Below are 13,897 nucleotides of genomic sequence, written 5' to 3'. Positions count from 1 at the left end.
AATAAACATTTCCTATATTACTTTTATATAAAACACTTCACATTATTTCAAATTAGTCAATAAATTAACATTATATACCCACATGGAAATAAGTTAACTATCCCTTTTCATATATCAATCAAATATTTTCCCAAAAGTCTCATAATAGTATACAAGATTTATGAAATCAAACAGCATTTCATCTAAATATTTAACAACACTGTGTTCAGTATTGAACAATAATAAGCAAAACTGCATCTCTCTGCTATTTCAGTTATGACACTGATGCTCGCATGGGCTGCCATGAACTAAGAAAACAATTACAAGGTTAATCCAAAGAATAATTTAAATGCCATTTCAACGGCAATTTCCTTGACCGAGTCATGAAAACAGACGTACAGTTCTTGAGGTTTTGGATGAAGAAACAGTCTCCTGTCAAGGAAAAGAACACACTTATTTCAAAAATCAAAGCACTGAAAGAATACAGGGAAAAAAAATCTCTCATTGAATATTCTGTTTCTGAAAGAATCTGTAGTAAATTAAAATCCACATCTAAGTTGATTATTCAATCTGAATCTAAGGGAGAATAAAGCTAGATTTATTTCTAAGCAGATAACATGTACCTTATTTACATGTAACAGGTACAAATATGCCTTATGCCAATATTTACTTATTTTCCCCAAAATATACTTTAATTCTATTTTCTTTTTTGTTGAGCTGATTTATTTTAAGATACAGTTCCAATGGCTCTGGGATTTCCCCTATATTATTACTATAGTGTGTACTTCAAAAATGTAAGTCCATCATTCTGCTATTTAAGTGCATCCTGACATTGTAGGCATGGACGATGGCAGAGAGTCCAGCATCCTATTGTCAAGCTATATTTAACAGTTTCATTGGAAGTTCAGGTTTGATTTGGAAGTAGAGATGCATACTGCATTGCATCTCGACATTTTGATATGACAGTCCCTATTATATAGTTTCTCTAGATCACTATATATATATACATATGTTGACCTATATAGTTTTGATCTTGTATTTTGCATAGATAACCTTATATCAGAGAGAAAATATGATAATTTTATTTATCTTTTAAAAATGTTAAAATACATTTTTCTGTTATATGAAAGGCAGGGAGACATAGTGGGATCTATGTGTTGGTTTACTTTCCAAATGCCTACAATTCCAGGGTTAGGTCAGCCTGAAGCTAGGACGCAGGAACTCTATCTGGGTCTCCCCAGCTGTGAGTGGCAGGAACCCAATTACCTGAGTCATCATTTGCCACCTCCCAGTGTGTACCTTAGTAAGATTTTGGAACTGGAAGTGGAGCAGGAACTGACCCCAGGCATGCCACTAAGCATGCAATCATCCCAAGCAGTGACCTGATGGCTGCACCAAGCACCTACCTCCTAATTATTTTTATGTCGCAACATAAAAATCTTATTTCATCAAAATATATTGCCATATCCCATCATTTAAAAATCAAATTAATAAATCATTGTAACAAAACCAAAAGCATTTGCATTACTTTCAGCATAATAGTTCTTAAACATTAACTGTTCTTTAATTTATATTGAAAGTATTACATAACACTTTTTACACACAACAAATATTGAAATTTTATTTGGTTTTCTTAAATATTGTGACATATTGAATCAGGACCAATGCGTGTAAATTGAACTATCTAAATTGGAGATAATTATCTGTATCATCATAATTCAACATCTTGAGACTTGTAGAAGTAGTTAAGGTTCCACTGCACACTTGAATGTATGCCCACCTGGTCTTTTCATTTCTAGCCTTTCTTGTGGCCATACCATTCCACTGGCAGCAGCCAGCTTAATCTTCTAAAAAGAAAAGCTCTGGCAATACAACATGGAGTTAAGCTATGCTGATGTTCCCAAGTCTGGTTGGTTACATGTTGAAGTCACAAAGGGGCTTATTAAAACCACAGATACCCAAGCCCATGAATTAGGATTTCAGTAAGTTTGGTATGGGGCCCATGCATCTCTAATTAAACAGTCACTTAAGGGGCTCTAAATTCCAAGGATCAGCACCTGAAAATTACTGCTTCAGATAATACTTGAAAATGCTTGTCATTTTTTATATGGCAGATGTCCAGTAACAGTCCCATCTAACACTGTTCCCCTCTGTGGCTTGCTATTCCCTACTAAATTAAATTACTTAGTCAGAAATTGAGGCTTCCTGCAGTGGACTTAATTTAGCTTTCCAACTTGTTTTTAACCTTATCTTGGTATATGTCACTCCCACAATGCCTACACCCTGGCCACATTTTGTCTAACACAGCTCCATACACTGAACCATCACACATTTAGTTGGTGACTATTATTTACCAGCTGCTGCTTCAGGTGCTGGTAGACAAGACCAAAAGAAGCCAATATTCTAGGGAAGGAAAAACAATAAGCAAGAAAGAAAATAAAGGGAAGATAGAGTTAAGTGTGTATCCATTCTTTGAAGAGAAGACCTGTTAGCAGTCCTGGATATCAAGGAGCTAGATAGCATTCGATGTGGGAGAAAAAGCAGAAAGAAGATATAATCACATTTAACCAATGAACCATCAATCAATGTGAGTAAGACTGTTTATGATCGACATTAAAGAACTGAAAAACCTAATATGCTTTTAATACCCTATTTTATTCCATAAAAGGTCAGGAGAGCAGAGAAATCTTTCACCTTACGAGTGTGAGGAAGAAGTTTAGTATAAACTTCTATCAAGATTATAACAGGTAACTTACAGACAGCACACTCAAAACTGCATTAGACATTAGCAGAAACAATAAAGACACACAGTGGGATCCAACAGTGATCCTGACAGCCTCTTAACAGGAGGTCATACGCACAGAGCGGGGGGCAGGGGACCCCAGAGTGGAGTAGGAGGACAGGAGGAGGCTGTATCGAAAACCTGGAGACTCCTGGATCTGCACCAAGGACTACATTCCGACTGCCCAGGAGACCATGGGGAATTGGGGTGCCCTCATAAGCTAAGAACTCTGAGGTCATCCATTCCCTTTCGGATCTCCCACACTGGATGGAAGAAGCCCAGATCCTTCCTCACGGGATCTAATAGTTGCTGGAACAACAGCCAGGAGCCCTGAGAAACAGAAGAACATTAAACTTCCTTCGGGACTCGGGAGAGGAGCTTTCTATGGTCCTTACTTCCAACTTCGGATCTCCACCCTCGCTTGCAATGACCATCAGGGTTGCTACGGAGCCTCCCCCCAAATTAGATCAGATAGACAGAGACCAATAACAAATCTTAGAACAGACAGGAAATTGTCAACTTGGACAATTATATACCTTACCAGGTAGGACACAAAGATTAGTTACTCCTAATTAAGGTATTGAAGATTTCTCTGCATACCCCTCCTAAAACTGTTCTGTGCCTCAAGTGTTAACATATGCCTTGTTAGAGTTATAAGCCTGTTTGGACTATCCTAAAATTCGCCAAGTCCAGTAAAAATCATGCTTCAATATTATAAGCTGATAAATACAAAAATGAAGATAGAACCGAGACAACTGAAAAGTATCCTATAACCATTTTAAGGTGTAGAGCAGCCAGTTGTACGTAAACTAAAATTGAAATGATGATGAAGTAGTCACAAGATGTGGTTAAGAACTTGCATTTCCAACATATTGGTCACTCGATACCATGTCAATTAACTCCAAGATGTTGTAAATTGCTGTCGATGTTGTGTTGTGGCTCTTCATTGGAGGAAATGATATTCTGCCAGCTCTATTTTCAAACCAGGGATGGTCTCCCAGGGAAACTGTTGAATTTATCTGGACAATAAAATGCTGGACTCTATACATTGTAAATCCTTGTATGCATGACTGGATATGAACTGTACTACTGCAACAATCTGTAGGAATCCAACATGGGGAGAGGGCATGGGGAGGGGTTGAGGAAATCCCAGAGCGTATGAAACTGTGCAATAAAATGAAATTAAAAAAAAAAGAAGATATGATCACAGTCAGCGTAGCTGGTACACAGTGCATGGAGGAGGACAGTGATGAGAGAAGTAGAGCTGGGCAAAGGCTAGATATGGCAGGGTCTTACATGGGGACACAAGAGGAAAAGACAAGAAAGGAGAGGAAGGAAGCGGAGAGAAAGAAATTGGAGAATCAATATGGAATTATTCTTTCAGTTATCACATAGTTTCATACCAAACTATTTTTTATTAGAAAGACATATAAAAGACTTACAGGAGATACTTAAGCAATAAAATTCTAAAACTAGCAGAGCTGAATTAATAGTGCTCTACCTATATTTTTAAAATATTAATCTCCTTAACCACCTTCCTCACATTTTGCTTTAATTTCAAACACTTCTTTTCCCACTTACCCTACTACCCAGTAAGACATAACTGGAGGTGCTTTTTTCTGATCAGTCCAGTTTTCAGGTGAGTATTCAAACAACACACCATGCTCTTTCACAGGGTTAAGAGAAGACACTGAGTACGCAGAGGCTGAGTGATCTCCATCATCTAGGGGTTTCTTTTTCTGCAAATTAATAGTCATTATTTGTATTAACTGGTATCAATTAACTTCTTTGAAATTAACTTTGGAAAGGTGGTGAATCAGAGAAATGGAGATCATCCCTCTGCTGGTTTACTCCCAAAAAGGTCTTCAAAATCCCAGGCAGGATGGCCACCAGGAAGCCAGGAGCTAGGTATTCACCCCAGGTCCTGCATGTGGGTGGCAAAGCCCAAGCTGTGAGCCATTGTCTGCTGCCTGCAAGGGCATGCGTTACCAGGAAGCTGTATTAGAAGTGTAGCTGGGATTTGAACCAACAAACTCTAAAAACCCTGAGCAGAATCTTAACCACCATGACCAATGCCCACTCCAAATACTGTCACTTGAAAATGTTTTCACATACGGATTTGATTCAGCCACTTCAGCCACTCCTAGTAGTTAAGAGATAGCAATGCTATTCTTACCTGCAGAAAACTTTCTGCTCTTCCTGTGCACTGGGATTCCTGAAGGAGATTTCGTGGACAGTGTCCACGGACTCTTAAAGGCAAAATTTTGCTCACTGCCCTGTCAATCTTGCATTACATCAGCAATTTATAGATGTTGTCCCCAGCAGAAGGCAGGTTAATGTTTTTTTTTTTTCCCTCAAGGCAAATAACAACGTATTGTTTTTTTTATTTTTTTTTAAAGATTTATTTTTATTGCAAAGTCAGATATACAGAGAGGAAGATCTTCCGTCCGATGATTCACTCCCCAAGTGAGTGCAACAGCCAGTGCTGTGCCAATCTGAAGCCAGGGGCCAGGAAGTTCCTCCAGGTCTCCCACATGGGTGCAGGGTGCCAAGATGTTGGGCCATCCTCGACTGCTTTCCCAGGCCACAAGCAGGGAGTTGGATGGAGAGTGGGGCTGCTGGGATTAGAACCGGCACCCATATGGGATCCCGGCGCGTTCAAGGTGAGGACTTTTGCTGCCAGGCTACTGCGCTGGGCCCTGTTCTTTTTATTTTTAAAACACAGGACTGTCTGGTACATAGAAGGCACTTACTAATTACATACTAACAAATGTAATAAACTTAAAACACCTATCTAAACCAATATTGTTTCCCACTTTGATGCATAATCTTGAAATTTCTAATTAATTAAGCATTAACAAAACAAAAAGGACACATCTGGAATATAATGACTTTTATAAAGCTCAGACTAAAGCAGTAGCATGGTTCTTCATTTTGCTTTTTTTCTCTTAACTCATTTCTTACCCATAAACACATCCTTTTAATTCACCGTTAAAAATATGTCCAGAATCCAAAAGTCACTACCAGTATTTGCTCTGTGAACTTCAGTAGCCTTGTAGCTGATCCCTGCATCCAACCTTGACACCTTATAGCCTGTTCTTCCTACAGCAGCCTGAGTGATTCTTTAGAAACCTGGTGACCAAGCCCCTTCTTTGCTCAGAACTGTGTAAGAACATTCCAGAATCCTTACTGCAGTCCTTCAGGCCACACAGGGCCTGGCATGCTCCCTTTGTGACCTTGTCTCATACTGCAACCCCGCAACCCTACACCCAGGCCCTGCCAATACTCCCCCAGTCCCACCTGCTGCATCCCTTTCTCAAAGCTCTGCCTCCACAGAGCCACAGGGTTCACTCTCTTCATTTAGATCTCAATTCAAATATTACTTGACAAGATCAAAGGAATGTTAGAGGGATCAACAGTAGCTTCACCAAATATCCTCACCATGAGTTAGTATTTGTTACCTCATCTGACATGCTAGTTGCTAATTCATTTTTCTCTTCCATTGGGAAATGGGCTTTGTGACAGAAGGGATACTGTTCTGTTCCCTGTTGTGTCTTCAGCACTTAGAAAAGTATCTGGTACACAGTAGGTACCTCAATATTTAAATAGTATGAGAAAGCTAATTTATATTACTAAATGCTATCAAGTAGGTTCACAAGATATTCTCTTACAGAATCTGTTGAATGGTTGAACAGAGAAGAAGCACAGTAACCCAAATCACATGATGATATATGGTCAAACATAATATTTTTGCTTAATAACAATTTCTGAGAATTCAAACAAGGAATCATGTATGACAGAATTTTACTGAGGTATGATGTAAACCAGTCGCTCATTTTACACTGAGGGCATAGGAAGACTTGAAACTAAATGTAGCATTTGTTATTCCCAACCCAATGTTGTTCTATTCTTAAACCCAAGTTCTTCATGATTACAGCATCCTTAAGCACACATGTTGCTATACACATTCATTACAATCATTGTCAGAGTATTTTTGGGGAGGCTGTTTATTGTTTGACCAGTCACAAGTAAATCTCTACACTTATTCTTTTCAGGAAACCAATGCCTATCTTTCCCTGTCATTAAAAATAATCTAAATGGCATTGTAATTGCATGCATCATTATTTTTTGTCTAACAGGTACAACAGAAAATGAAATCTTGAAAAGAAAGCAGGCAACTTATCAACCAAGTACTAAAATTTTTGCAATAGTGTTGTGTCTTCAAGTTTGCTTTCAATCATTATGTTCCACAATACTTTACATTTTTGACTGAATACTTTAAAAATGGCAAGAATTGGGGCTGGTACCATGGTGTAGTAGATTAAGTCCCTGCCAGTGGTGCTGGCATCCCATTTGGGCACTGGTTCAAGTCCTGGCTGCTCTACTTCTGATCCAGCTCCCAGATAATGTGTCTGGGAAAGCAGAGGAAGATGGCTTAGATCCTTGGGCCACTACACCTGCAGGAGACCTGGATGAAGCTCTTGACTCCTGGCTTTGGCCCAGGTCTGGCTGTTGTAGCCATTTGGAATCTCTTATTCTCTCTTCTCTTTGTAAATTTGCCTTTCAAATAAAAATAAATTACTGAAAAAATGACCAGAGTTATATGAGGAACCAATTGGTGGATATATGAACCAAGTAATGGTTAAGTCATAGATATCAAAAATGGGGAGTTAATTTTATATTACAAACTAGTATATTCTACTTTGCTTCAGAAAACAGAGATCCACCATTACCTGAAATATTAACCCAGAATATCAACCCAGTATTATAAAACAAAGCTTTGAGGTTAAATATTGTGAATATAATCCCATTGTGATTGGGAAAACAAAACAAAATGTAAAAACATTGCTGGACATAATGAAAATGGAGCACAAAGAGAAATTCTAGAAATCTGGAAATGGAATTGGCAGAAGGCTGTATTTATAGCAGGGTCTCACCTCTTTCACCATTGTCTGTTGGAAAATGGCACGAATGGAAAGACAACACTGATGGAAATTCTTGATTAGCTGAGGATGGATAGAACCACTTAGCTGTGCCACCTCTTCGTGGGTAGGAGTAATAAAGATTCCTTGCACTGTTTCTAAGGCAACATAGTGGAAAAGTGTATTCTCAGGACCAGATGTCAATCTTGGGGGGGAAAAAAAGGAAGAAAAAAACCCTAATTTAAAAACACTGTTTCCATGTGAATTTTGCCAATTCTTACATACATTTTTTATCTACGATACTAATATAACTAGGGAAGAAAAATGAACCAAACATTTAATTCCCTCTTACCTTTAACTTAATTACAAGCTAGAATTATTAATAATTCCTTTATACAAGCAAAAGCCAGATATTATGTAAGAATAAACACCAATTCATTTGTAAGGAACTTAATCATCCCTTGCTAAACTACCCAGGTGGCTAAATTTCTCTTTTTCCATGGCTGACAATGAGTAAGTCCGCTCATGCCTGGCCTGGATATCTACGAGCTTGAGCAAGGTATCAGTCTAAGCTAGATCACATATCAAAATGCCTTCTAGCAAACTAAACATGCTTGTTAGTAGCATTACAGTCTTTACTGCTAAAATCAAAACTGATGATCCCAAAGAAAAAGAAGATTATCATTACCAACTACCAAGTTGGGTTAGTATTCTGCAACAGCAGGGCACTTACCCGTAACATTCTAACAGGATTCATAATTACAATCTTCCCTCTCTTACATGCACTATTATTATTTTCATTTTTACTTTCTTCTTTATACTTTCCTCTCCTGTTTAATTTCGGAAAGGCCAGCAGAACCTAAAATACTACTTATTTCTTTTTTTTTTAAAGATTTATTTTATTTTTATTGGAAAGTCAGATATACAGAGGGGAAGATCTTCCATCTGTTGATTCACTCCCCAAGCAGCCACAACAGCCAGAACTGAGCTGATTCAAAGCTAGGAGTCCGGAGTCTCTTCCAGGTCTACCATGCAGGTGCAGCATCCCAAAGCTTTGGGCTGTCCTCGACTGCTTTCCCAGGCCACAAGCAGGGAGCTGGAAGGGAAGTGGCACTGCTGGGATTAGAACCAGTGCCCATATGGAATCCTGGCACATGTAAGGCGAAGTCCTTAGCTGCTAAGCTACTGTGCCAGGCCCAAGCTGCTACTTATTTCTATCACTTATAAAAAGAGCTAAAGAAAAACAATAAAAATAGTAACAACAAAATAATACTAAGTAGCTTATACTGAGTGTCCTTTATGTGCCAGCATAGATCTTTAAAAGATCTTAATTTTAACTGCCAAAATCGCGTAAGACATTACATGTTACTGTCTTCATTTTAATCACAAGGAAATCAATGTGTAGAGTACTTACATTAACTTAAGATCACATAATCAAATGGCAAAATTTAGTTGACTGTGCATTTGCTCTATTGTTCCTGGCTTTTTCTTTCCCATTGCTGACTTCAGATTGGCTAAACAGATGACCTCTGATTGGTTAAACAGATGGAAAACAATTCCCCACTTGCATCTCAAATATTCACCTTGATTTCTAAATTCTTATCTCATAAAACCTATCTGTACTTTAAAGAATCGAACAAAAGATGCCAGTTGACTTTCCGTCCATTGCACTGAGGCAAGAAAAGATATATCTAAGCCCTTAGCCTAGCTACTGACTTAATCATCTGTCGCAGTTAAATTCCTGCTAGACTGTTTGACCACATCATCTGTATAAACATTATCACTGAGACCAGGAATAGAGAGAAAAGAATATCATCTACACATTCTGATATTTTTCCATAGAGTAGCTTGCTCATTAACAACTGATAGCTAATATCTTTTAAGAAAAATTAACATGAAGCAGCATTGTGACACATGGGTTCAGCAGCCATCCAAGACACAAGCAATCCCATATGAATGTCCATTTAGGTCCCAGCTGCTCCACTTCTTATCCAGTTCCCTGCTAACATGCCTAGGAAAGTAGCAGAAAATGGTCCAAGCGGTTGGGCCTTGGACATCTACATGGGAGACCCAAATGGAGATCCTGGCTTTGGCCTGACCCAGCATTGGCCGTTGTTGCCATTGGGTAGAGTAACAATGGATGGAAGATCTCGCCCTCTGTCTTTCCCTCTCTTTAACACTGCCTTCCAAATAAATTACTAAAATTTAACAACAACAACAACAACAAAAAAGAAATAAAAAAAGAAAAATATTTATGATTCAAAAATGAAAATAATTAAAAATGCATATTTTAGAATTTATACCTCCAAATTTAAGATAAGTTACAGAATAAAAATTGTTCTTAAATATAACTTAAGATTCTTCTGAGGGAGGCTAGAATTAATATTTTTATTATTTTTAAAAACTTTTCTTTAAAAAATAAACCACAACACAATAAACAAGATTAGCTCTTGAAAATCCTAAAATTTGTTCAGCATGTATTAACTGGAAGCTTTCAAAATCACCAAACAAGCAGCTAGCTATCCAATAGAAAGACAAAACGTTTATACAGGGAAACAAACAAACAGAGAAAAAACCAGAGAGAAAGCAAGCTCTGTTTTCCAGAGGTTATTCTTGTGGTAGAGAACGGATTGAGGCTCTGCTGGGAGTTGGGAGGTGATAGTACGCTTAAGCCAGGGAAGAGGAAATGTGCACCTGAATGAGGGCAGTAGCAATAAGGGCTGAATGGATTCAGGAACTACTGGAATGCAGAACGGATAGCTACTGGTTACTAAATGAAATATTTTGTTTTATTTTTTTTTAAAGATTTATTTTTATTATTTTTTCATTGGAAAGGCGGATATACAGAGAGGAGAGACAGAGAGGAAGATCTTCTGTCCAATGATTCACTCCCCAAGTGAGCACAACGGGCCGATACTATGCCGATCCGAAGTCAGGAGCCTCTTCTGGGTCTCCCACGCGGGTGCAGGGTCCCAAAGCTTTGGGCCGTCCTCGACTGCTTTCCCGGGCCACAGGCAGGGAGCTGGAAGGGAAGCGGGGCTGCTGGGATTAGAACCGGTGCCCATATGGGATCCCGGGCATGCAAGACGAGGACCTTTAACCACTTGCGCCACCTCGCCGGGCCCATTTTGTTTTATTTTTAACATGTGTTTTTACTTTGCAAAATCACGTACATATAAGTCAGGACAATACACGGTGTTATATAGCATGCTTTCAAAGCGAGTTACATGTATGAACACACCTTTGCATGCTAATAATGAGAAGACACACCTTTGGCATCTTTCAAAATAGGAGAGCATATGATTTACGCCACATGTGAATGGCTATTTAAAGCAGTGAACTTGAAAAGAGTTTTCTTTCACTAGAGGCAACACCAAAGTAATAAACATATTTTAAAAACATAATCCGCAGGTGCTGTGGTTTGTGCATAGTTTAAGTTTCATGTGTTGGAGACTTGGTCCACAGGATGGTGATGGAACCTGGAGGGGTAGGACCAGCAGGAAGTCTTTAGGTCCTTGATGCATGAGTTTTGGAAGGGTACAAAACTAGGAAGGGTGTCCTGAAGTGACGTCTCAACTCAGCAGGTTATTACGGATGCCTGAGCCGGACCCCTAAATCCCTCTCTAGCTTCCGGTTTGGTGATGTCATTGGTATCTCCCTGTATGCACTGAGGTCATGATGTGAGGCCAAACGCCACTAGGCCCCTACCAGAAACCAAACTGATGGAGCCTTCTCTGGCTTGGGCTTTGAGCCTATGCACTTAAAAACAAACAAACAAACAAACAAACTCTTCTCTTTTTAAATTGCTCTGCCTCAGGTACAACAACAAGAACAACAAAATTGACTAGTTTTGTAAAGATTTTGTTTTAGGTTGCATGAAAGGCCTAACTCAGGTACGTTTTTAAGAAGCATTTTAACTATTAAAAATATTAAATATTGGGCCCGGCGCGGTGGCGCAAGTGGTTAAAGGTCCTCGCCTTACACACCCAGGATCCCATATGGGCACCGGTTCTAATCCCAGCAGCCCCGCTTCCCTTCCAGCTCCCTGCCTGTGGCCTGGGAAAGCAGTCGAGGACGGCCCAAAGCTTTGGGAACCTGCACCCGCGTGGGAGACCCGGAAGAGGCTCCTGACTTTGGATCGGCATAGTATCGGCCCGTTGCGCTCACTTGGGGAGTGAATCATTGGACGGAAGATCTTCCTCTCTGTCTCTCCTCTCTGTATATCCGCCTTTCCAATTAAAAAAAAAAATAAATATTAATATTTGAAGGCACTGAATGTCAAATTAACACCTTAGAAAGATTTCTAAAGCATTATATTATAAAGACAACATCCTGAGCCTGGCACGGCTGAAGTCCTCGCCTTGCATGCCGAGATCCCATATGGGCACTGGTTCTAATCCTGGTGGCCCCGCTTCCCTTCCAGCTCCCTGCTTGTGGCCTGGGAAAGCAGTGAAGGACAGATCAAAGCCTTGGGACCCTGCACCTGCCTGGGAGACTTAGAAGAGGCTCTGGGCTCTGGATTGGCTTAGCTCTGGCCATTGCAGCCACTTGGGGAGTAAATCAATGGATGGAAGATCTTCCTCTCTGTCTCCTCCTCTCTGTATATCTGACTTTCCAATAAAAATAAAATAAATCTTTAAAAAAAAGACAATATCCTATTTGCATTTCTTTTTGACCTTTCAAAAGAAGAAAAAACAAGCAAACAGCATTTTGTGCGTTCTATAAGGTAGTTCAAAAAGTTTGTGGAAAATTTGAATTGAAATATAAATTATTTTTGATGCCAAAAATTTGAAATCAATGCGTAATTATTTCATGATGTACATTTTCTATGAACTTTCTGAAGCTCTTCCTTATATCTGAGTTCAATGTAAAATGTCTCAAGAAGGAACACTTTAAAAAATTAGCTGTAAACATATAGAAAATTCTATTTGTACACATCTGATTGTTTCAGTAAAAGTGTACAATTGAGTTCCCACACCAATTGATCCCACATACATCATAATTAAGTGTCAAGCAAGCTGATACAGACCTGCTGGTCACCACAGACTAACACCATCAGGAATGAAATATATAACATTTCACATTGCAATAATTACACAGTTTAAGTTGCTAAATATTCTCTTCTCACTCTTCTCACTTACTTTTACTCCATTCAGTGTAAGTTTGAGGTTGTAACTGTTTTCTGAAGGGGGTGTTACAAGGTCAGACCTGGGAGCAGGCTCTGGGTAGAAGATAAGGCAGGAGAAGTGTAGGGATGAGCACTCAGGAAAGAACAGCAGGTGGGAGGTGGAAGGGAGGTGGAGGGGAGCAGGACTGAGCAGAGACAGAGCTGAACCCTGCTGCACACAGTAACAGATCTCAGCTGGGACCACCAAGAGCTGTAAATAAGGAGCGACTGGGACATGAGCCAGCAGCTGCTGTCACTCCCAGCACCTGGGAGTGAGCACCCTGGGTTAAGGATGACTGGGCACTCACCATAGCACCCCCAGTGAATCTCAAGATTAAAAATTCCAATTTACACAAAATGGGAGCTGAAGAGAGGTTAAAAAAAGGACTGGAATGTCACTTTGTAAGTTTTTATCTTTTACAACATAACAGTGCTAATTTTCCCTTAAATGTACACTAAAATATTACTGAGCTATTATAGCTATTGCCTTTAATATATAAGTTATATAACAAATACATTTGTTAAATAAAATCTCTATACCAAAGTATTTCAAAAATTAATGAAAAATGAAAAGGTAAGTTTATGTTACAAAATGTTTTTTATATGAAGAGTCACCAAAAAATTCATGGGAAATGCATATTATGAAAAATCATGGATTAATTTAAAAGATATTTTTGTATCAAAATAATCTTGTTTTAATTCCATTTTCCATGAAATTTCTGAAATACCCTTAAATTGTATTTTCTCACTGCAAAGCTTCCTTAAAGACAAACCATGAAAGGATATTATAAGGAAGATTCTTACTTCATTGTGTTATGTAGTTCCAATTCCTTTTTGGAAAGATCCTTTCTCATGTTTCCCAAAGAAAGTGGATTTGGAAGAGTAGACTTTTTCTTAGTGATCTGAAAAATACAGTTGATAATTTTATATCTAAGAATGCTACCAAACAGCAGAAATAATGTAAAAATTAAAATTCTTCTAAGAGAAACTGCTTACTAGCTTGCCAACACTCCCTTTAATTATTTCAATGCTAACGTGTACCTCCTG

The 13,897-nt window shown here is 38.8% G+C and overlaps 1 protein-coding gene across 1 annotated transcript in view; it reads right to left on the bottom strand.

Moving 5' to 3' along the window:
• INTU (inturned planar cell polarity protein) overlaps window positions 1-13,897 on the bottom strand; it is a 79,342-nt gene continuing 65,445 nt past the window's right edge. Inside the window, exons 13-16 of the mRNA XM_040966857.1 lie at window positions 13,655-13,752; window positions 7,699-7,888; window positions 4,343-4,500; window positions 1-411 (exon numbers count right to left, since the gene is read on the bottom strand). Of these exons, the coding sequence (XP_040822791.1) occupies window positions 300-411; window positions 4,343-4,500; window positions 7,699-7,888; window positions 13,655-13,752 (558 nt within the window). The 3' untranslated portion in view covers window positions 1-299. The remainder of the gene's footprint in view (window positions 412-4,342; window positions 4,501-7,698; window positions 7,889-13,654; window positions 13,753-13,897) is intronic.

The sequence above is a fragment of the Ochotona curzoniae genome, unplaced genomic scaffold (assembly GCF_017591425.1).
Source record: "Ochotona curzoniae isolate NIBS_2020 unplaced genomic scaffold, NIBS_Ocur_1.0 scaffold_4506, whole genome shotgun sequence".
NCBI lineage: Eukaryota > Metazoa > Chordata > Mammalia > Lagomorpha > Ochotonidae > Ochotona > Ochotona curzoniae.
The sequence above is the reverse complement of the archived record's forward strand: the minus strand, read 5'-3'. Positions and strand labels throughout refer to the sequence as shown.